Source organism: Stegostoma tigrinum, chromosome 5 (genome assembly GCF_030684315.1).
Source record: "Stegostoma tigrinum isolate sSteTig4 chromosome 5, sSteTig4.hap1, whole genome shotgun sequence".
Classification (NCBI taxonomy): Eukaryota; Metazoa; Chordata; class Chondrichthyes; order Orectolobiformes; family Stegostomatidae; genus Stegostoma; species Stegostoma tigrinum.
The window spans coordinates 54,820,290-54,844,341 of NC_081358.1; the positions used below are offsets into that span (position 1 = coordinate 54,820,290).

The 24,052-nt window shown below is 45.0% G+C and overlaps 1 protein-coding gene across 1 annotated transcript in view; it reads left to right on the forward strand.

Annotated features, from left to right (window-relative positions):
* Positions 1-24,052, forward strand: part of dok6 (docking protein 6) — a 405,108-nt gene that overhangs the window by 189,056 nt on the left and 192,000 nt on the right. Inside the window, exon 2 of the mRNA XM_048529673.1 lies at positions 20,004-20,111. Within this exon, the coding sequence (XP_048385630.1) occupies positions 20,004-20,111 (108 nt within the window). The remainder of the gene's footprint in view (positions 1-20,003; positions 20,112-24,052) is intronic.

Here is a 24,052-nt window from a genome sequence, read left to right on the forward strand (position 1 = left end):
GAAGGTGCCGGGTGTGGTGGGGTTGGAGGGCAGTGTGGAGCGAACAAGGGAGTCACGGAGAGAGTGGTCTCTCCGGAAAGCAGACAGGGGTGGGGATGGAAAAATGTCTTGGGTGGTGGGGTCGGATTGTAAATGGCGGAAGTGTCGGAGGATGATGCGTTGTATCCGGACGTTGGTAGGGTGGTGTGTGAGAACGAGGGGGATCCTCTTAGGGCAGTTGTGGCGGGGGCGGGGTGTGAGGGATGTGTTGCGGGAAATGCGGGAGACGCGGTCAAGGGCGTTCTCGATCACTGTGGGGGGAAAGTTGCGGTCCTTAAAGAACTTGGACATCTGGGATGTGCGGGAGTGGAATGTCTTATCGTGGGAGCAGATGCGGCGGAGGCGGAGGAATTGGGAATAGGGGATGGAATTTTTGCAGGAGGGTGGGTGGGAGGAGGTGTATTCTAGGTAGCTGTGGGAGTCGGTGGGCTTGAAATGGACATCAGTTACAAGCTGGTTGCCTGAGATGGAGACTGAGAGGTCCAGGAAGGTGAGGGATGTGCTGGAGATGGCCCAGGTGAACTGAAGGTTGGGGTGGAAGGTGTTGGTGAAGTGGATGAACTGTTTGAGCTCCTCTGGGGAGCAAGAGGCGGCGCCGATACATTCCACTCCCGCACATCCCAGATGTCCAAGTTCTTTATGGACCGCAACTTTCCCCCCACAGTGATCGAGAACGCCCTTGACCACGTCTCCCGTATTTCCCGCAACACATCCCTCACACCCCGCCCCCGCCACAATCGCCCAAAGAGGATCCCCCTCGTTCTCACACACCACCCTACCAACCTCCGGATACAACGCATCATCCTCCGACACTTCCGCCATTTACAATCTGACCCCACCACCCAAGACATTTTTCCATCCCCTCCCCTGTCTGCTTTCCGGAGAGACCACTCTCTCCGTGACTCCCTTGTTTGCTCCACACTGCCCTCCAACCCCACCACACCCGGCACCTTCCCCTGCAACCACAGGAAATGCTACACTTGTCCCCACACCTCCTCCCTCACCCCTATCCCAGGCCCCAAGATGACATTCCACATTAAGCAGAGGTTCACCTGCACATCCGCCCATGTGGTATACCGCATCCATTGTACCTGGTGTGGCTTCCTCTACATTGGGGAAACCAAGCGGAGGCTTGGAGACCGCTTTGCAGAACACCTCCGCTCAGTTCGCAACAAACAACTGCACCTCCCAGTCGCAAACCATTTCCACTCCCCCTCCCATTCTCTAGATGACATGTCCATCATGGGGCTCCTGCACTACCACAATGATGCCACCCGAAGGTTGCAGGAACAGCAACTCATATTCCGCCTGGGAACCCTGCAGCCATATGGTATCAATGTGGACTTCACCAGTTTCAAAATCTCCCCTTCCCCTACTGCATCCCTAAACCAGCCTAGTTCGTCCCCTCCCCCCACTGCACCACACAACCAGCCCAGCTCTTCCCCCCCTCACCCACTGCATCCCAAACCAGTCCAACCTGCCTCTGCCTCCCTAACCGGTTCTTCCTCTCACCCATCCCTTCCTCCCACACCAAGCCGCACCCCCAGCTACCTACTAACCTCATCCCACCCCCTTGACCTGTCCGTCTTCCCTGGACTGACCTATCCCCTCCCTACCTCCCCACCTATACTCTCTCCACCTATCTTCTTTACTCTCCATCTTCGGTCCGCCTCCCCCTCTCTCCCTATTTATTCCAGCTCCCTCTCCCCATCCCCCTCTCTGATGAAGGGTCTAGGCCCGATACGTCAGCTTTTGTGCTCCTGAGATGCTGCTTGGCCTGCTGTGTTCATCCAGCCTCACATTTTATTATCTTGGAATTCTCCAGCATCTGCAGTTCCCATTATCTCTCTCCCTCTAAGCCCTTCCTATTCATATACCCATCCAGATGCATTTTAAATTTTTAAACTGTACCAGCTTCCACCACGCCCTCTGGCAGCTCATTCCATACATACCACCCTCTGCAGGAAAAGTTGCCCCTTAGTACCCTTTTAAATCTTTCTCCCCTCTCTTTAAAACTATGCCCATTAGTTTTGGATGCCCCTACCCTGGGGAGAAGACCTTGGCTATTCACTCTATCCATGCCCCTCATGATTTTATAAACCTCTATGATGTCACCGCTCAGCCTCTGACACTCCAGGGAAAATAGCCCCAGCCTATTTAGCTTCTGCCCTTAGCTCAAACCCTCCAACCTGAGCAATATGCTTGTAAACTTATTTTTGAACCCTTTTTAAGTTTCACAACATCCTTCCCATAGCTGGAAGACCAGAACCGCATGCAATATTGCAAGAGTGACCAATATCCTGTATAGCCACTATGTGTACTCCCAACTCCTAAACTCAATACTGACCAATAAAAGCAACCATACCAAAAGCCTCCTTCACAAAATAAAAACCAAAAGAACTGCGGATGCTGTAAATCAGGAAGAAAAACAAAGTTGCTGGCAAACCTCAGCAAGTCTGGCAGCATCTGCGAAGGCAAAAAACAGTTAATGTTTCGGGTCCGGTGACCCTTTGTTAGAACTTGTGGTAGCTGGAAGAATGTCAGTTTATTTGCAGGAAATAGGTAGGTGGGTGGGGTAGGGAGTAAACAATAGGATAGAGCCCAAAGAGAGAGAAAGACAGTTGGACAGACAAAGGAGTTGCTAACAATCAGGCTGGGAAGGTGAATAGCCTCCTTCACAGATAATAAAATGTGAGGCTGGATGAACACAGCAGGCCAAGCAGCATCTCAGGAGCACAAAAGCTGACGTTTCGGGCCCAGACCCTTCATCAGAGAGGGGGATGGGGGGAGGGAACTGGAATAAATAGGGAGAGAGGGGGAGGCGGACCGAAGATGGAGAGTAAAGAAGATAGGTGGAGAAGGTGTGGGTGGGGAGGTAGGGAGGGGATAGGTCAGTCCAGGGAAGACGGACAGGTCAAGGAGGTGGGATGAGGTTAGTAGGTAGCTGGGGGTGCGGCTTGGGGTGGGAGGAAGGGATGGGTGAGAGGAAGAACCGGTTAGGTAGGCAGAGACAGGTTGGACTGGTTTTGGGATGCAGTGGGTGGGGGGGAAGAGCTGGGCTGGTTGTGTGGTGCAGTGGGGGGAGGGGATGAACTGGGCTGGTTTAGGGATGCAGTGGGGGAAGGGGAGATTTTGAAACTGGTGAAGTCCACATTGATACCATATGGCTGCAGGGTTCCCAGGTGGAATATGAGTTGCTGTTCCTGCAACCTTCGGGTGGCATCATTGTGGCAGTGCAGGAGGCCCATGATGGACATGTCATCAAGAGAATGGGAGGGGGAGTGGAAATGGTTTGCGACTGGGAGGTGCAGTTGTTTGTTGCGAACTGAGCGGAGGTGTTCTGCAAAGCGGTCCCCAAGCCTCCGCTTGGTTTCCCCAATGTAGAGGAAGCCACACCGGGTACAGCGGATGCAGTATACCACATTGGCAGATGTGCAGGTGAACCTCTGCTTAATGTGGAATGTCATCTTGGGGCCTGGGATGGGGGTGAGGGAGGAGGTGTGGGGACAAGTGTAGCATTTCCTGCGGTTGCAGGGGAAGGTGCCGGGTGTGGTGGGGTTGGAGGGCAGTGTGGAGCGAACAAGGGAGTCACGGAGAGAGTGGTCTCTCCAGAAAGCAGACAGGGGTGGGGATGGAAAAATGTCTTGGGTGGTGGGGTCGGATTGTAAATGGCGGAAGTGTCGGAGGATAATGCGTTGTATCCGGAGGTTGGTAGGGTGGTGTGTGAGAACGAGGGGGATCCTCTTGGGGCGGTTGTGGCGGGGGCGGGGTGTGAGGGATGTGTCGCGGGAAATGCGGGAGACGCGGTCAAGGGCGTTCTCAATCACCGTGGGGGGGAAGTTGCGGTCCTTGAAGAACTTGGACATCTGGGATGTGCGGGAGTGGAATGTCTTATCGTGGGAGCAGATGCGGCGGAGGCGGAGGAATTGGGAATAGGGGATGGAATTTTTGCAGGAGGGTGGGTGGGAGGAGGTGTATTCTAGGTAGCTGTGGGAGTCGGTGGGCTTGAAATGGACATCAGTTACAAGCTGGTTGCCTGAGATGGAGACTGAGAGGTCCAGGAAGGTGAGGGATGTGCTGGAGATGGCCCAGGTGAACTGAAGGTTGGGGTGGAAGGTGTTGGTGAAGTGGATGAACTGTTCGAGCTCCTCTGGGGAGCAAGAGGCGGCGCCGATACAGTCATCAATGTACCGGAGGAAGAGGTGGGGTTTGGGGCCTGTGTAGGTGCGGAAGATGGACTGTTCCACGTAACCTACAAAGAGGCAGGCATAGCTGGGGCCCATGCGGGTGCCCATGGCCACCTCCTTAGACTGTATCGGCGCCGCCTCTTGCTCCCCAGAGGAGCTCGAACAGTTCATCCACTTCACCAACACCTTCCACCCCAACCTTCAGTTCACCTGGGCCATCTCCAGCACATCCCTCACCTTCCTGGACCTCTCAGTCTCCATCTCAGGCAACCAGCTTGTAACTGATGTCCATTTCAAGCCCACCGACTCCCACAGCTACCTAGAATACACCTCCTCCCACCCACCCTCCTGCAAAAATTCCATCCCCTATTCCCAATTCCTCCGCCTCCGCCGCATCTGCTCCCAGGATAAGACATTCCACTCCCGCACATCCCAGATGTCCAAGTTCTTCAAGGACCGCAACTTCCCCCCCACGGTGATTGAGAACGCCCTTGACCGCGTCTCCCGCATTTCCCGCGACACATCCCTCACACCCCGCCCCCGCCACAACCGCCCCAAGAGGATCCCCCTCGTTCTCACACACCACCCTACCAACCTCCGGATACAACGCATTATCCTCCGACACTTCCGCCATTTACAATCCGACCCCACCACCCAAGACATTTTTCCATCCCCACCCCTGTCTGCTTTCCGGAGAGACCACTCTCTCCGTGACTCCCTTGTTCGCTCCACACTGCCCTCCAACCCCACCACACCCGGCACCTTCCCCTGCAACCGCAGGAAATGCTACACTTGTCCCCACACCTCCTCCCTCACCCCCATCCCAGGCCCCAAGATGACATTCCACATTAAGCAGAGGTTCACCTGCACATCTGCCAATGTGGTATACTGCATCCGCTGTACCCGGTGTGGCTTCCTCTACATTGGGGAAACCAAGCGGAGGCTTGGGGACCGCTTTGCAGAACACCTCCGCTCAGTTCGCAACAAACAACTGCACCTCCCAGTCGCAAACCATTTCCACTCCCCCTCCCATTCTCTTGATGACATGTCCATCATGGGCCTCCTGCACTGCCACAATGATGCCACCCGAAGGTTGCAGGAACAGCAACTCATATTCCGCCTGGGAACCCTGCAGCCATATGGTATCAATGTGGACTTCACCAGTTTCAAAATCTCCCCTTCCCCCACTGCATCCCTAAACCAGCCCAGTTCATCCCCTCCCCCCACTGCACCACACAACCAGCCCAGCTCTTCCCCCCCCACCCACTGCATCCCAAAACCAGTCCAACCTGTCTCTGCCTACCTAACCGGTTCTTCCTCTCACCCATCCCTTCCTCCCACCCCAAGCCGCACCCCCAGCTACCTACTAACCTCATCCCACCTCCTTGACCTGTCCATCTTCCCTGGACTGACCTATCCCCTCCCTACCTCCCCACCCACACCTTCTCCACCTATCTTCTTTACTCTCCATCTTCGGTCCGCCTCCCCCTCTCTCCCTATTTATTCCAGTTCCCTCCCCCCATCCCCCTCTCTGATGAAGGGTCTAGGCCCGAAACGTCAGCTTTTGTGCTCCTGAGATGCTGCTTGGCCTGCTGTGTTCATCCAGCCTCACATTTTATTATCTTGGAATCTCCAGCATCTGCAGTTCCCATTATCTCTGATACTATTTTAGCCTCCTTCACAATCCTGTCTACCTGGGACTCCACTTTCAAGGAACCATTCATTATCTCACTGATGTAAGCAATGCCTCAGTATTAAAATTTACATTCTTCTTTGCAAACCCTTCCAAGGCCTCTCACCTTTCTTATCTTCTTCAACCTTACGATGACCTGTGCTATCTAATTCTCTCCAATTCTGGCCTCTCGAGCACTCCCAATTTTAAATGCTCAGCTGCTGCTAACAATAATTTCAGCTCCCAAGGCCCTAAGCTTTGGAACTCCTCTCATAAACCACCCCGTCTCTCTTTCCTCCTTTAAGACACGACTGAAATGCTACCTCTTTGATCAAGCCTTTGATTATTTGCCATAACATCTTGTTACATGGTTTAGTATCAAATTTTTTTCTAACAACACTCCTTTTGAGCTCTGGGGGTCTCTTATTATGTTCAGGGCATTATATGAATACACACGATTGTTGTTGTTTGATTCTTTCCCAGTAACACAGGATTTCACCATTCCCCCACTGGCTGCTGTATTGCCTGTGTAATTTAATGTGGAAATGATTGCTAAGAAGAACAACTTGTGCTGATGTGTTGTTTCCATGGCTATGGGACCTGAGGGTATGGTTGGTCTCAGCATCAATAATTAATTAATTTGACATTTAAATTTAAATGTTAAATGTGCATAATGCAGAATAGTTTTTCTTAACAAACAAAAATGGTAATTAAATAAGCACCTGCTCATGCCATTAAAATATCTTGAAGCACCTCTGGTGATGTACTGCTTTTGGGCTGTTGCTGACTGTGTTGCTGTGAAACAACAGTAGGATGGTGTCGGCTGCTTAAACTTATCAATGGAATGAGCCATTTGTGCTCATCTTCATCGGTTTGGCAAATTGCATCACTCACCCAAACTTAACTCCATAAAACCCTTAGCATTAACTTGTTATTAAATTTTGGAAAATAGGCTCGAAATTTTACAAGGCAGCACTCAAACCACATAGAGATCTGATAGACAAAAGGCTTGGGATGATTGAGGTGGCAGAAAATTAGTGATAGAACTATGGAGTAACGGAGGGATTTCATGGGCACCACAATGCCAAGCCTATGTTCTATTAACATGGTTACTATGTCAGTATCTTGTTTAAGAGACTTAGGAGTGGTGTCATCACTTCATCATAGCGTATTGCCCGAGTGTGTAACATTCTCCCACTCCATCTTACTTAGGAACATGTGAACCATGACACTTTACTATAAACAAGCTTTAGTGTTATAATCTAAAAACTTAATGTTAGCCCTTACACACTTAAGGTGCCTGAGAAATATATTGCTTATATGTAATTAGTTGGAATAAAAAGTCTGTTGGATATCTGAATATGATGATATCCACTACTCAGTTTCTCAGCTTATGTGGGATAATTATAAAAGCATTGACACATCAGATAAATTGAAGGCAACTTATACCAGTGTACACTGAACCATGACATGGCTAGTATACATGAAAGATAAGGTTAGCATTGACCTACTAGACTGCATAGGAACCTCTGTCATGAGAGAAAAATGCCTGGTAATGGTTTAGCCTGAGAGTTACCATGCCTCAGTTGAAAAGTAGAGTCCCTCATGGTAACCACAGCCAGGGATGGAATTGAACCCACTCTCTTGCTGTCACTCTGCCCTGACAAAACTGGGAGTTGGGGTAAAGTTGAAGGATGGTTGGATTCGTACCTGGGCCAAAAGATGATGGTTATAGTTATTGGAGGTCAGTCATCTTAGTTCCAGGACATCTCTACAGGAGTTCCTCAGGGTGGTGTCCTAGGCCCAACCATCCTTAGCTATTTCATCACTAACGTTCCCTTCTTCATTAGCTCAGAATTCAGGATGCTTGCCAATTATTGACATTATGTTCAGCACCTTTGTGATTCCTCAGATACTAAAGCAGTCCTTGCCCAAATGCAAGAGGCTATACAAATACCCAGGCTTGGGTTGGTTAGTGGTAAGTAACGTTCGCATCATGCAAGTTCCAGGCAATGATTGTCTCGAATAAGAGAGAAGCTAACTGTCATCCCTTACATTCAATGGTGTAGCATCACTATCAACACCTCAAGGTTACATTGACCAGAATCTGAACACTACTAATCCTATTAGTACTGTGCCTACAGGAGCAGGTTAGAGGAATAGAGTCCTGTGATGAGTTATTCACTGCCTGCTGTCCCAAAGCTTGCCCACCATCTCTGAGGCACATGTCAAGAATGTGATGGAATACTCCTCGCTTAACTGAATACACACAGCTCCAACAACACTCAAGAAGCTCAACATCATCCAGAACAAAGCAGTCCACTTGATTGGCACCACATCTACAAGCATTCATTCCTTCTACCACTGTTCCTAGCAGTAGCAGTGTGTACCATCTACAAGATGCACAGCAGAAATTCACCAAAGGTCTTTTAAACAGTACCTTCCTAATCCATCACCACTTCTGTCTTGAAGAACAAGGACAGCAGGTACATGGGACCATCTGCAAATTCGACCCCACCTCTCTCCCAACCACCACCTATCCTAGCTTGGAATTGTATTGCCATTCCTTTACTGTTGCTGGGTCAAATTCCTAGAATTCCCTGAGGGCATTGTGGGTCTGCTTTCGACAAATGGACTCCAGTGGTCCAAGAAGGCAACTTCCCACCATCTTCAAGGCAACTAGGAATGGACAATAAATACTGTGATGCCCACAAAGCATGAATGGCTTTTTAAAATAAAATTGCAAGTCTGTAATGTGTCACTTTGTCAAACAACTGATGAGGAGCACATTTGCAAGCTCTGTGTAAATGGTTTTGCACCACTGGATTGGGATAGTTTATTTACAGTTGCAGAGATGGCTGTCGTGTGCTCATTTGTCTTCTTGCTGCCCTGGCTCATCCTTCTGTTAGGGGATAGGGAAGGAGGCACTGCTCATGACAAGATTAGTGCATCTGGGGCAATATGAATCATTTTTATCTCTCTGGCCTGGCCACACATGGGACAAAACATAGATTACTATACAATGACAGGTGATGACTATAATTTGCTGCATTATTTAACATACAAAACAAAAGATTTTTGTGCCATCAACTCCGCCTAAGTGCTGCTATGCAGAGTATTGTCTTAACGTGTAAAAATAAATCAAGTTGCATTGGGAATGGCAACATGGATGGAAGGAGAAGTCGAATTTACCCTTTGTCAAAACCCTGCATCAAAAATCTGTGTGTCCATTGTCTTCACCAGTCACTGCCCTATCTGTTGACTGTTTGATGCATCCTTTTTCAAGAATTTGTTAGAAGCAAGTTGTAATGAATATGCAGATCTGACTTTGAGATGTGCTCTGATGCAATTGTGGCCTTAGTTATGTCATTAAGACTCTGCCAGAAGGTAAGAACAAGAGCAGCTCAAGATGACACATCTGCTGCTAAATCTTCTTGAATATGTTGTTAATAAATACTGTTTGAAGAGAAGCCAGGCTTGTGTATTTCTGTATAGATAATCCCACACTAAAACAATTTTGATGGTTATGTTAGCAATTGACTGTAGATAATTGTTTATTTGTTCTGAATGGTCTTCACAGGCTCACGAGCTTTAAATTTATTGGGGGATGCAAAAATTTATGAACTAGAGGCCTCCTTATTTGCATGACATCTAGATTTTGACTGATGCTGGCACAGAATTGGAAAGTGTTGGAAATATGATCAGACAGCACCTGTGAATGAATGCTAAAGCACTTTCTTTTTGCGTGTGGTTTATGAAGGATAAACTCCCAAAATGCACAAATCCTTTTGTCAACAAAAGGATTTTAAACACTTGGAATTTGCCGTTTGGGTGTAACTAATGTTGGATTGGACAATGCATTGCAAATGGGGGTCAGTAATTTGAATGTTTGATATGATGTATTTTTCACCATTTGTTTCTCCTCAATGCTGGGTGACAGGATTGTTCCTCCATTTGCCATTTGGCCTTAGCAGAGCATTAATTTCAAAGCTAAAAGAAAGGAGTCCCCACCATATGTTTTGAAATAAACTTTTTTTTAGGCTTGATTCTGCAACTGTTGACTGTGCTGTACCGAAACTTGTCCTGGGGTCGCTATGACCCTTCCTGGTCAGCAGCCTGGGCCAAAGTTTTCCAATTAGGTCAGTGAACCTGATGTTGGTGGCAATTTTAGGAGATGCATTGTGTAAAATTCCAAACAGTGTTCCTTTTTTCATTCATTGCGATGTTGGCTCGATTAGCATTTCTTATTAATGTATATGAAAGACTAATAATGCTCGTTATTATTCATAGAGAAATGCTACAAGTACTTGAGGTGGGGACAGATGGCTAACTGCTGAAATGTAGATGTTACTGTCTCAGTTGTATTGCTCTGCAGTTTACTGCCAGAAAACTTCACTGTCAGACTTAACGTACAAATGTGAGACATGTTGTGAGTTTGTTGACATTGTCACACTGATTTAGGGTGTGCCTAGCTCAATCTGAATTTTCTTATATGGTCTGATAACTCTGAATATTTGCCAAGCAACATCTCTGTCACTGAAAGTGAAGTATTACAAGTGTGGATTCTCGTTCCTTCAAATTTTAGTTGTTGAAGAGTTTAAAAAACGCAATATTTTGTTTGCTCCCTTGACTTTCTAACGCACTCTTAATGCAATCAATATTTCACTTTCTGAAACAAATTCAACATTCTAGTCACTTTTCTAACTTGCTGCCACAGATTCTGCATCACTCATTAATAGTTCTCGAATCAGTTGCTTGCCCTGTTTCTACCTACCACACTATTTTGAGGCTCTATTTACAGAAACCTGCCAAGTAAGAGTTTCATGTCAATTGGACAACTGCAACTCAATGTTTGTATTGTTCATGGAAAATGTATTATTAAATCTATAAACTGATGTTAAACATCATGTCCTATCTTGGATGAAAAAATTATTTCTCTTATTTTTTAACTTGTGTTTCCTGATGTGATGCTGATTATTGGTACACCCTGCATTGTCTTCCATTCTCTCTAAGGCATTAAATCAGTCAAGCTCTCTGACTTTAGATGGTTCCACGCTGTTATAATGGCAGTCTAATAACTGACTAAGGAAATTGGTGAGATTGTAACATTGCAGGAATGCTCCTCTTGCTTAATTTCAATGAAGGTGATGAGGCATGAAATGTTTATTGGATAAGCTGTCTGTCTACTGGAATGGGTTGTCTGTCAAACGGATTGATATAACAACACCAATTTGTATTGGTATAGTGTGTTTTAATCGATGAAACATCCCAGGGCACTTCACAGCATTGACGTAAGACAATATTTGACACCAAAGCGCAAAGAGGAAGTTGAGCAGATGACCCAAAGCTTGGTCAAAAAGTTATGTATTAAGAATCATCGTAAAGATGGAAAGGAATCTGAGTCTGATCCCAAATCTGCTTCTAGCCATATTATAATGATTCTTTGAGGAAAGTCACACCTCACTCGGGTAACTTGCTAGAAATCAAGCCGATATTCCTGGAGTTAATGCAAAGGTTAAAGATTGTCAACGGATGCAAAATTCTTCAAATTACCTGTCTCCGTAGATGCAGTCCAGTCCAGTTACAGGTAAACATTCCATCATGGCTGACATGTTTCTCAACTCCTTTCTCCTGCCTTTTCCCCATAACCTTTGATCCCCTTACTAATCAGAACCTATCTGTCTCTGTCTTGACCTCCACAGCCTTCTGTGCCAATGAGTTCCACTGATTAACCACTCTTTTGGCTGCAGAAATTTTGTTTCACCTCATTTCTAACATGTAGTCCCTTCACTCTGAGGGTGAGCCCTTGGGTGCTATTCTATCCTACTAGTGTCCATTCTGCACAGGCCTCCCAGTATTTTGTAAGTTTCAATGAGATTCCTCCCCCCATCTTTCTACACTCTGAGCACAGACCCAGAGTCTTTCTCATATGACCAACGCTTTATCATTCTTGTAAACCTCCTGTGGACCCCGTTTAAAGCCAGCACATCACTCCTTAGATATGTGACCCAAAATCACACTCAATAGTTCAAATGAGGCCTGAACAGAACCTTTATACAGCCCCTGTAGTATATCCCAACTCTTGTATTCTAGTCCTCTAGAAATGAATGCTAACATTGCATACGCCTTCCTAACTGCTAGCTGAGCCTGCATGTTAACCTTATTACAATCCAGAACCAGGTCTGTCAAGTCCCTTTGTGCTTCAGATTACTGAAGCCTTTTCATGTGTAAAAATTAGTCTATGGCCTCTATTCTGACTAAAGTGCATAACCTCAGACTTTCTCACGTTGTACTTCACCTGTCACTCCTTTGACCGCTTTCCTAGCCTGTCCAAGTTCTTCTGCAGCCTTCCCAATTCCTTAACGCGACCTGTTCCTTCACATCTCTTTGTGTCATGTGCAAACTTAGCCACAATACCCTCAGTTCCCTTGTCAGGTTGTTAATGTATAATGTGAATTGATGTGGTCCCAACACAGCCCCTATAAAACTCCAGATTTAAAAGTTCAGAGAGACTTGAGAGTTGAAATTGGATAACTGGAAAATAAGATTGCAAAGTGTGGAGGATGAACCGCCAAAAGAGAATCCCCCTCGTACTCAGATACCACTCCACCAACCTCCGGATACAGCACATCATCCTCTGACACTTCTGCCATCTACCATCCGACCCCACCACTAAAGACATTTTTCCAACCCCACCCTTGTCTGCCTTCCGGAGAGACTACTCTCTCCACAACTCCCTTGTCGGCTCCACACGCCCCTCCAACCCCACCGCACCCGGCATTTTCCCCTGCAACTGCAGGAAGTGCTACACCTGTCCCCACACCACCTCGCTCACCCCCATCCCAGGCCCCAAGATGACTTTCCGCATAAAGCAGATGTTCATCTGAACATCCGCCAATGTGGTATACTGCATCCGCTGTACACAGTGTGGCTACCTCTACATTGGGGAAACCAAGCAGAGGCTTGGGGACTGTTTTGCAGAACACCTACGCTCGGTTCGCAATAAACAACTGCACCTACCAGTCGTGAACCATTTCGAACCTCCCTCCCATTCCTTAGAAGACATGAACATCCTGAGCCTCCTGCAGTGCCATAATGATGCCACCCGTAGGTTGCAGGAACAGCAACTCATATTCCGCTTGGGAACCCTGCAGCCCAATGGTATCAATGTGGATTTCACCAGCTTCAAAATCTACCCCCCCCCACCCCCCCCACCGCCACTGCATCCCAAAACCAGCCCAGCTTATCCCCACCTGCCTAACCTGTTCTTCCTCTCACCCATCTCCTCCTCCCACCTCAAGCTGCACCTCCATTTCCTACCTACTAACCTCATCCTGCCCCCTTGACTTGTCCATCCTCCCTGGACTGGCCTACCCCCTCCCTACCTCCCCACCCGTACGCTCCTCTCCACCTGTCTTCTCCCCTATCCATCTTCAGTCCGCCTCCCAGCCTCTCCCTATTTATTTCAGAATCCTCTCCCCATCCCCCTTTTCTGTTGAAGGGTCTAGGCCTGAAACATCAGCTTTTGTGCTTCTAAGATACTGTTTGGCCTGTTGTGTTCATCTAGCTCCACACTTTGTTATCTTGGATTCTCCAGCATTTGCAGTTCCCATTATGTCTGGAAAATGAGACTTGACAGTTTCTAACTACCATCTTGTAAAAGAACCCTTTATCCCCACTTTGTGCCTTCTGACAATCATTCAATCCTCTCTCCATACCAGTACCTTGTCCCTAACAAAGTGGGCTGTTAACTTATTTAACAGTCTCCTGTGTGGCTCCTTATCAAAGGCCTTCTGGAAATAACAACAGATCATTGCTCTCTTTTGTCTAACTTGCTCATTGTTTCCTCAAAGAACTCGAACAGCTTGGTCAGGCATGATTCTCCCCTTGATGAAACTACGCGGATTCCATCCTATTTTATCATGTTTGTCTAAGTCTTTACTACCAAAGAGGTAAGGCTATCTGGCTGATTTTAATTTCCCATCTTCTACCACCCTTCTTAAACAGGCATGTTACACTAACCATTTTCCAGTTCTCCCTGATTACAGTAATTCCTGAATGATCATCACAAGTGCCATCACAATCTCCTCAGCTATCTCCTTCAGAACCTGGGGTGCAGCCCTTCTGTCCGGATGACCCATCCACTTTCAGACCTCTCAGCTTCCCCACCACCTTCTTATTGATGGCCACTACCCCCATGTCTGCCCCCTGACTGTCTTGAAGTTCTGGTATGCTGCTGGTGTCTTCTGCAATGTGGACTAATGCAAAGTAGCTATTCAGTTTCTCCACCATTTCTTTGTTCCCCATTACCACTACTCCAGTCTCATTTTCAAGCTGTCCAATTTCAGCTCTTGCCTCTCTCTCAACTTTTAGATATCTAAAAAAATTCTCACAAGCTTCTTTTATATTACCAGCTAGCTCACCTCATATTCCATCTCCTCGCCCCTCATTCATTTATTGGTTGTCCTCTGCTGGGACAACTTAAAAGTTTTCTAAGACTTTTTTAAGGCTTCCCAATCCTCTGGCTTCCCACTGATCTTCACCATTTTGTATGCTTTTATGCTGTCAGTGATTTCCCGTGAGCCATGATTGCCTCATTCTCCCTTTTGTATGTTTTTTCTTCCATGAGATGAATTTCTGCTGTGCCCCCCCACTTACCTCCAGAAATGCCTGCTATTGCAGTCTACATTCTTCCCTGCTAGACTCCCAAGTCTGGCCAACTCCTCCTTGAAGTCTTCTGTTGTTATCTTTACTCAATTGTAATATCACTACCTCTGTGTTCAGCTTCTCCCTCTCAAACTGCAAGGTGCATTCTGTGATGTTATGGTCACTACCCCCGCAGTTCCTTCACCTTAATCTCCTTAATTAAATCTGCCTCATTACGCATCACCAAATCAGAATTGCCTGTTCCCCAGTGCGCTGTACCACAGCTGCTCCAAAGAAACTGTCTTGTAGACATTCCATGAATTCCTGCTACCAACCCATTTTCCCAGTCCACTGCATATTGAAGTCCCTCATGGTTAATGTAATAGTGCCTTCCTTACATGCCTTTTCTATCTTCTGATTTATTTTCTGCCTCATATCTTGACTACTACTAGGAATCCTGTACATAACTCCCATCAGGGTCTTTCCTTTGCAGTTCCTCAACTCTACTCCTACAGGTTCTACATCTTCTGACCCTATGTCACTTCTTGCTATTGATTTAATTTCATTTCTTACTAACTGGGCAGCTCTGCCCATCTGCCTGGCTTTTTCATAAGATGCATATACTTGGATGTTTAATTCCCAGCCCTGATCCTCTTGCAGCCATGTCTCTGTGATGCCCACAACATCATACCCACCTATTTCAATCTATGTTACAAGCTCATTTACCTAATTTCATATACTGGATCCATTTAAGTACAGGACCCTCAGTCCTTATTGACTGCACCCCTTCTCATAGCTGTCCCCTTATTAGCTCTGCCTGAAGTTAGATTCTGAGCCTTTCCATACTCTCTATCATGTTACTTGTATGGAAACTTTAATAGCCACTTCTGAGACCTTCCCGACTTTGACTTTTTCCATAATTTTTCCATGCAACTGAACTATTTCCCCCTCCCCCCAAATTTAGGCTATAGCCTACTCCACAGTCACAGTTATGCAGTTTGCCCGGACTCTGGTCCCAGCATGATCCAGGTGGAATCCATCCTTCCCCAGTACTAGTTCCAATGTCTGCTGAATTCAAATCTGTTTCCCCCACTGCAACCTTTGAGCAATGCATTTATCTCTTTAATCTTGTTGACCTGTGCAATTAGCTTGTAGCCAAGTAGTAATCCAGAGATTATTACCTTTTTTGATTCTCCTTTTAAATTTTGCTCCTGTCTGCTCATATTCCCACAGCAGAACCCCTTCCGTCTTTTTACTAAAGCGATGGTGCCAATGTGGACCTCCACAACTGAAGCTTTTCCCTCCTACTCAAGTTTTTCTGCTGTCCAGATGAGATCCTGAGCCCGGTCACCAGGCAGGCAACACAGGGACTCTTGTTCCTGGCCACAGAACATTGTCTATTCCTCTGATACTCTTCCTGACTACAACTACATTTCTGTTTTCATTCCCCACCCCTACCTCTTGTGTACCTCCTATAACATGGTGTTATGATCAGTTTGCCTGCAGACCCATGGAGGGAGCAAGAACTTCAAACCCTCTACCTGTGTTGCTTGTAGTCACACTCTCCTGAGCCTGACTACTGATTGAATTTGAGAAAGTTAGTCTAAGAGGTGTTACTGCTTCCTGAGACACAGCATCCAGGTAACTGTCTCCCTCCCTGATGTGTCACAGTGTGAGAAGCTCAGACTCCACCTCGTCAACTCTGTGCCACAGTTCCTCAATCAACTAAAAAATGTTGTCTGTATGGCCACTGAACCACAATGGGATCCACCAGCTGCCGCCACATTCATCGTCAGACCCTGCATCTTTATTTTGTTTGCTTAGTTTTTTATTTGCTTTCTTAAAAGCTTCCAGCTGGTCTTTCAGTTTGTAATTGATAAATATTTCTCCTAATTACTTTCAATCTGAAAGTAGCCTATAATAGTGAAATTAGTTGCAATCCATGAATTTTGGATTTTCTTGCGATGTCACACTTTCGTTTGTGCTGGTCCCCCAATCCAGAGATTCAATTTATCCTGTTTAAAAATAAAAGACCTTACAAACTATGAAACAGAAGAAAGCACCTCTACCTCTTTGCATCAAATTGCCACGCTGCCTCCAAAGTCCCTGAAATATGTACTCACTGGGGCTGTGTCTCACACCAGATGTGTTCTCTCCTTCCTGACTGTGTGGAGGTTATTTATCAATTATTGAAGAAATGTTGATGTTACGGATAGGGCAGAAACTTGGAAGACAGTTCAAATGGTCCCTGTATGCAGAGTTTGCTGAGATGCTCCTTCTGACTTGTTAGAATTTGGTGCTCCTCAGTCTGTTTTCTCTAGGTACCTACCTTACCTATCACCTGCAGGTAAGTGAAAAGTCACTAAAGTCCTACTGGATGATAGGGCTGCTTTCTCTTATTAGAGAGAGAGAGAGAGAGAAAGAGAGGATGGTGGTAGTTTAACCTGAGGGTTGCCACCTCTCAGGCTAGGGGAAAGGTTAAGAAGGAGTATTCTTTATGGTCACCTCACTCGAGGTAGGAATCCATGTTATTGGCATCACGCTGTATCACAAAGCCAGCTGAGCTAACTGTCTTTCTTGCAGAGCAATGGGTTCATAACTTAAAGTCTCTGACTTATTGTTTAAAATTAACAGCTTACTGCATTAAGTGAGGGAAAATTAACTGACAAACTTTGTGTTCGGTTTTTATTTTACTGCAGACAGAAAGACAACATCTCATTTTCTGGAGGTCTAAAGGCCTCTGGCCCAAACATTCATACCCAGAACCTGTTCTTTTGCCTTGGTGCCATCCACAGACCAAACAACTGCTTGTGGCTGGCTGAATCATCTTTTGCATACAGCCCCTGTCTGCCACCAATCTGCAGAAACCTCTAATGCCTGTACAGGCTGCAATGTAAACAACATTTACAATAAATGTCAGTAATTTGCTTTTAAAAAGTGCAGTAATCCCTTCCGCAGTCTCTTTTCAGAACAGTCCTTTTCCCATTGAAGTCCACAGCCAAAAATATGGAAGAACATTAAGATATAATTTCTACAGTAATTCAAGCAATTGTATTTTAGAATTGATTCGGAATGGTGAAATTTGCTACTGTAGCTTCTATTCTCACTAAAAGTCTGGGTGGTGGCAGCTCCATATTCTGTCATGCTAAACCTCTCTCTCGGACGGCGACAGTGCTGAATCAATACCAACCGATCTCTCCTAATGCAGGTTTACTTCTGCCTTTTCTAATCACTGCAAATAAAAACCCACAGTAATCTGACCACTTCCTCATGGGACCCAGAGCTTGTCCATTACAGCTGATAAATATTCAATTATTACGGCTATTAAACAAGTTTACTGTGCACCAAGGAAAGATAAATATCGTCTCGTTGTGCAGAATCCTCAGTGTGTTGTGACGAAAGCTTTAATGCACAACTTGGCATTTTGATAATTGCTTCAGGCTAATATACCTGCTCAGCAATTCTTCGTGGTGATATGCTTGACCTTTAATGTGATATGTGAGCATTAATTGCCTTAAGAGGTGGCCTCCACTTCTCATTAAAATGTAACACAATGCATTCTGGAATAAAAGATTTGAAGGTGTGTCACCTGATTATTGTGGAAGGACCTAGAGCCAGATACCTTGCTTTTTCCTCAAAGAGAAGCTGATAGCACGCTTATCATTGCCGTATGCACATGATTGGTACTTACAGGGGAAAAAGAAAATTAGCAACTATCATGTAAAATGAAACAATGCTGCCAGATCCTATAATGACATTCTTTGAAATGCTACTTCCATTGTAAATTGGATGCCATGCTTTTTGTAAGTGATTGACTAATACTGTGAATTAATGTTATCTGAGCAGACTGTGTGCAGATTTAACTGCTGTGTAGTTAATCAATTAGCTTAGCCCATTGCTTGCAGGTCCAATGACTGATGTAATGTGGTCACGTGCTACAAAGGCCAAAGAGAACTCTCAATTGATCACTAGCTTTTGCGACCATTGGTACTGTTTTGTTTCCGAAAGTGATGTCTGACATACAGCTTTGACTTGGTGTGAAAATGTAGCCAAAGAACGGTTGTTGTAACTGCTGGAGCCAAACTTCAGAACTGTTGTTGCCTTCTGCAAGGAAATTGAATTTCTCCCCCAAAGACAAAGAGAAAAATCATGTCAGAATTATTCTACTTTTTGTCACTTGCCTATCAATATTCAGAAAATCCAGGTATGGAGATAGCAATGGAGTTTAGGATCTGAGCTGGGCCCTGTCCTCTCCAACCACTTTTTTCTTCTCTCTCTTTTTTTCAAATTCTTTTCCTTACCCCTCATCCTCAGCTAGAAGGGTAGTGGTGGTGGTGAAGAACCCCAGCATGGACTTGAGCAGGCCCAGATTGGACCTCGCGGTGGCGGCTTGTGAGCCCGCCCTGATTTTTCAGGGGTCAGTGGTGGGACCTGGCATCAGAATCAGCAGCTGCTTATTCGGCAGTGACAACATTGGCAAGTAGTCCCAGCGGCAAAAGGTGGCACCTGAGAATCAGCGATTTAAACATTGGTTGGGTCTGACACTGGTGGTGGTGAAAGAACATCACAGTGACATTGAGCTGGGCCCAGAGGCAACAAATGCAACTCTGCTACCATCTGCACCGGACCAACCGACATCAGAGGAGTGGCAAAAGTTGACACCTGAAGAGTGCCAACTTCAACATTGAGTGGGGTCCAGTATAGTCGGCGATGAAGCAGTGGAGAGGGATGGTGGTGCAGGTGTCATTGATGATAAGCTGGCTCAGAACTGATGGCGTCTCTTCAAGCTTTTTTTTTGTTATTCTTAAAACCACTCAATGGTACTTGATCGAAGTTTTTCACTGTTTTTCCTGTTTTTCTCACTGTAAAATACAGATGACAATAAAATCTTATGTGCATGCAGACTGAGGTTGTCATATGACCCGTCATTGACCATCACATGGCATGCTATTGCTGCACCTGAGTCTTATGATGTGCAATGAAAGTGCCCCCCTCCCAGCTCACTTATGCTAGTTAACCAGGAACCAACTGTTTCTAGATCTTGTGATAATGGGAACTGCAGATGCTGGAGAATCCGAGGTAACCAAGTGTGGAGCTGGATAAACACAGCAGGCCAAGCAGCATCTCAGGAGCACAAAAGCTGACATTTCGGGCCTAGACTTCTCTGATGAAGGGTCTAGGCCCGAAACATCAGCTTTTGTGTTTCTAGATCTTCACAGACCATGCAATGATATATACAGTATGTAAACATATTCCAGTTATTGTAATGTGAAATTAAAACAAATGCTTTTGCCTAAGCCATATTCATATGTTGGTGATAAGGATGATAAATACACAATTATTTGTGGGTTTTAATGCCATCTCATACTATGGAATGTCTCATCAGGTTCTTATTCTAAAATCTCAACTGTACAGCAACTGGATTTGTTCACACTTCTTTATTTTACTGTCTCTAACAGATGTACAGACGATGTTGGCTGGTATTTAAGAAAGCCTCCAGCAAAGGTCCTAGAAGGTTAGAGAAATTTCCTGATGAAAAGGCAGCCTATTTCCGGAACATGCACAAGGTAAATATTCCCAATTTTCAGATGAGACTTATATGATGGGAAGCATTAACAGTAACTACAATTCAGCTGCTTCGCACTTTATATTCTCTGTTATCATTGCTGGTGGGGTATCTTTTTGGAATTAAACTCATATTGAATGAAGTTTAAGATGGTCGAGTAATTGATTTTGCTGCGGTGTCTCTGCTTTTAACAAAACAAGAGACTAATTTTTCCCCCTCGCATTTTAGATTTTGTGTGAATTAATCAATTATTAGTTACGCTTTTAATTGACATTTAAATTTGCTGAACTTAACCTAAACAGCTTGTTGTTTAGAGGAATGCCATTCTAACTTTGTTTTGTTGTGAAATATTAGCAACAAAATCTTTTTAGTTCTTTGGTATGTTGAGTTGATTGCTGAAGTTAACAAGCTTTTACACTGGAGTTCACTTGTGACATTCTTGAGGCCTGGAGAATGGTATGCCTGGTCCTCACATGGAAAACAGGAATCATACTGACCATTCAAGCCAGAACTCTACCATCCAATATGGGTAAGGACTAATGAAAGGCCCCCTTATATATATTCCTGAAAGTGCACTTTGATCCTCAGCTAAATTCAATGCTGACAGGTTCAAATGGCATGGAAGGGTGAGGGGATTGTTGGTTCGGGCCAACTTATTACATAGATAATTAAATAAAATTAAATTAATTAGATAACTTTAAGTGAAATTGCTGATGGGATCTGATATTCCTTTATATTTCTCTGTCAGTCTCCAAATTCCAATGTATCCATTGTCAGCACAACTGCCCCAGGCATTGTTTATAGCTATAAATATTTCACACCACCTTCACAATAGGGTAAAGTAGCCCACACTTGAGTAAGCAGGCTGCCCAAGCTTGTTCTCAGGCTGAATTCAGAATGGCTCCCATGATGTCCTTCATCCTTCCATTATACGTGAACAAAGACAGAGTCCCAAAATATAAGTAACTTATAAGCTTCTTTCTTGTAACAAATGCAATGGCCCACTGTTAACCAAATAACCACATACAGACAAACTTTAAATAAACGAGTAAGTGAAAGAGAGATTACCAGAGTAGTGGAGAAAGGGGAACCAAAAATAATTTGACATTGCCTGGGTTTCATTAGTCCATCATGCATGCATACTAATGAAGAATTAGTTCTGTTCGTAATAACTAGGTATCTTAAACAATTAACCATCTTTACAGTGGCATTAAATTTATGAATTCATTATGTACATTAACAAAATGGTTTCCTTCAATGAATTGAGCTTAATCCAATTCTAGTTTGTAAACAAAATTTAACTTTAAACCACAGGAAATTATTAAAATTCATTCTCTTGAGAATAAAGCAGTTTGCTATTAACTTATTGCACAGACAATTATATCCATGCTGAATATTGAAGATAGAGTTTTACATAAGAATTACCCAAGGAAATTAGCGTTCACAAATGTGCTGAAGAAGGAAAATAATGAGCAGTGCCTAGCAGTGTGATGTTGGGAGAAGTATCAGATGTAACACTGTTTTGAGCACAGCAGTGAGAGGTTTTTTCTTAAAAAAAACTCAATGGTGGATGGTGTATGGCAGGAGATTTAGAAATTGAGAGTCTCTGAGAGGGGGTCTCGGCATGCCCAGAGCTAAGAAAGAATGAACGTCAGGGAGAGGAAAACAAAAACATTAGCCAAAGTGATATCAGCACTAAGAGGATGAGGTGATAGTGTGTGCGTTTTTGTCAAGAGCAGAAATGAACATTAGGTTTTGCTTTTAGCCAGATTAGGTGGTATCTAATAAATACAGAGCACCTGAGTGTTGCCAATGTACATCGTGTGCTATGAAAGAACTCCAGTATGCTCCTCACATTCTAGATAACCACATGTGCAGGAAGTGTCATTTGCTGGAGGAACGTGAACTCCGATTCCAGAGCTTGGGCAGCAGCTGGCATCCTCAAAGCTGGGACTTACATGGATAGAACATTTCAGCAGGAGGCCACTCACCACAAAAGAGCTTGCAGAGAAAAAAGAAATGGAAGACTGCCAAATAGACAAGGAGGGTCGAGCAGGAAGTGTCTGAGTGTATTTTCTGCTTGAGCACTATATGGGGAGTTTCTTTTCAATGTACTGCCAACTGTGCTGACTTATCTGATCATTCTTCTTTGAAACATGAAAAATTTAAATATTACACTTGAATTTATGTTGCTTCATAATCTGATATCAAATTCAATTCTGATGTGAAATTTGTTCACCAGTTGTGTCGGAGGAGCAGGAAAGTTGACGTTTCTGCCTGGACCCTTCTTCAGAAATGTGGAGGGAGAAGGGAGCTCAGAAATAAATAGGGGAGACATAGGGCTAGGGAAGATAAGATGGGATGGTGATAGGTGAGTGCAGATAGAGAGTGGTGAGATGGGAGGGTTGGATAGGTGGGAGAGATGGTAGGCAGGTTGTGTCCAGTCAAGGAGGCTGGGATGAGAGGGAGGGTTGGACATGAAATGAGGCCGGGGGTGGGGAGATTTTAAAATGGGTGAAATCCATGTTTAGGCCATCGGGCTGTAGCCTCCCGGGACAGAATAAGAGGTGCTGCTCCTCCAGTTTGCATGTGGCATCATTGTGGCACCAGGGGCGGCCGAGGAGGGACATGTCACCTACGGTATCTCTGACTCCAGCATCTGCAGTTCATGCTATCTCTGTCCACTAGTTGTGGTATTGTCTGAACACTTCCAGTTTAAAATTTGATCAATGGGCAATATTGATCACTCTCCTTTTCCTCATCTACGTTTTATTGTAATCTTTGGTTTCTGTAATCTAAATTTTCTTCAGTTATGATAGTACTGTCTTCTAGTCCTGACAATTATGTGTGGCTCACAGATTTTACATTGATTTATGAAATCCTCAATCTCTCTTGAGACTCAGATCGCTGACTGAACCTCGGCTGTATGCTTGACGATGTGCAAGTGTCCCTATCTATGCCATTTTTTTTATTCAATCAGGGGACTTGGGGAACGTCATTGGCCAGGCCAATATTTATTGCCAAACCCTAATTGCTGAGAAGACAGTTGAGAGTCAGCCACGTTGCTGTGCGTCTGATCTCACATGTAGGCCAGACTAGGTAAAGATCACAGATTTCTAATTTCTAAAGACCCCTAAAGGGCATTAGTGAATCAAATGGGTTTTTTTCCAACAAGTGGAAGTGGTTTTCTAGTCATCATTGGACTATTACTCCTAGATTTTTATTTAATTCAAATTCCACTAACTGCCATGGCGGAATTATGAACCCAGCTCCCAGGGATATTACCTGAGTCTTTGGGAGCTATTGTCACTAGGCTATTGCGCCCCATGCTTAAAGGAAACTGGAAAAGGTAGTCATCTTGCCATATTCTAGTAGGTCATCTGTGATTGTGAAATGATGGCGGTGCACAAGTGTGTGTTCTCCGCCAACTGATAAGACCTGTTGCTTGACTATAATACTACACACGCTCAGTCAGCCCTGTTGAATTTGTTTGAACCATTTTTGGCTTGTTGCCCATTGTTTCTTCTTAGTCATATGTAACATATTTCTTAAGCTATTGTAGCTAATCTCAATAGATTCTGTTTGTGTTCTGCCATGAGCTTAGGAAGCTCAATGAAATCTTCTGCCATTGCCCCTTGATTGATTTAACAACTGTTTGTTCCTGGACCAGTTGTTCCCTCACTACATTGACTATGGACAGTCCTGGCATAACTTGGTCCTTCTTGACCTGTTCACTGTTCATTGTAACTAGTTGACCTCCACCGGGTACACTAAGGAGGTCGAGATCAAGGCATGCATTCATGCTTGAATGAAGTTTCTCAATTATGAATTGCATATACATGCCCTCTTGTGTGACACCCTTGTGCTGTATGCTTGTGGTACAACTTTTAATCTAGGCAGCTATGACATCTGTTGCATATAATTGCTTTCCTGCAAATATTT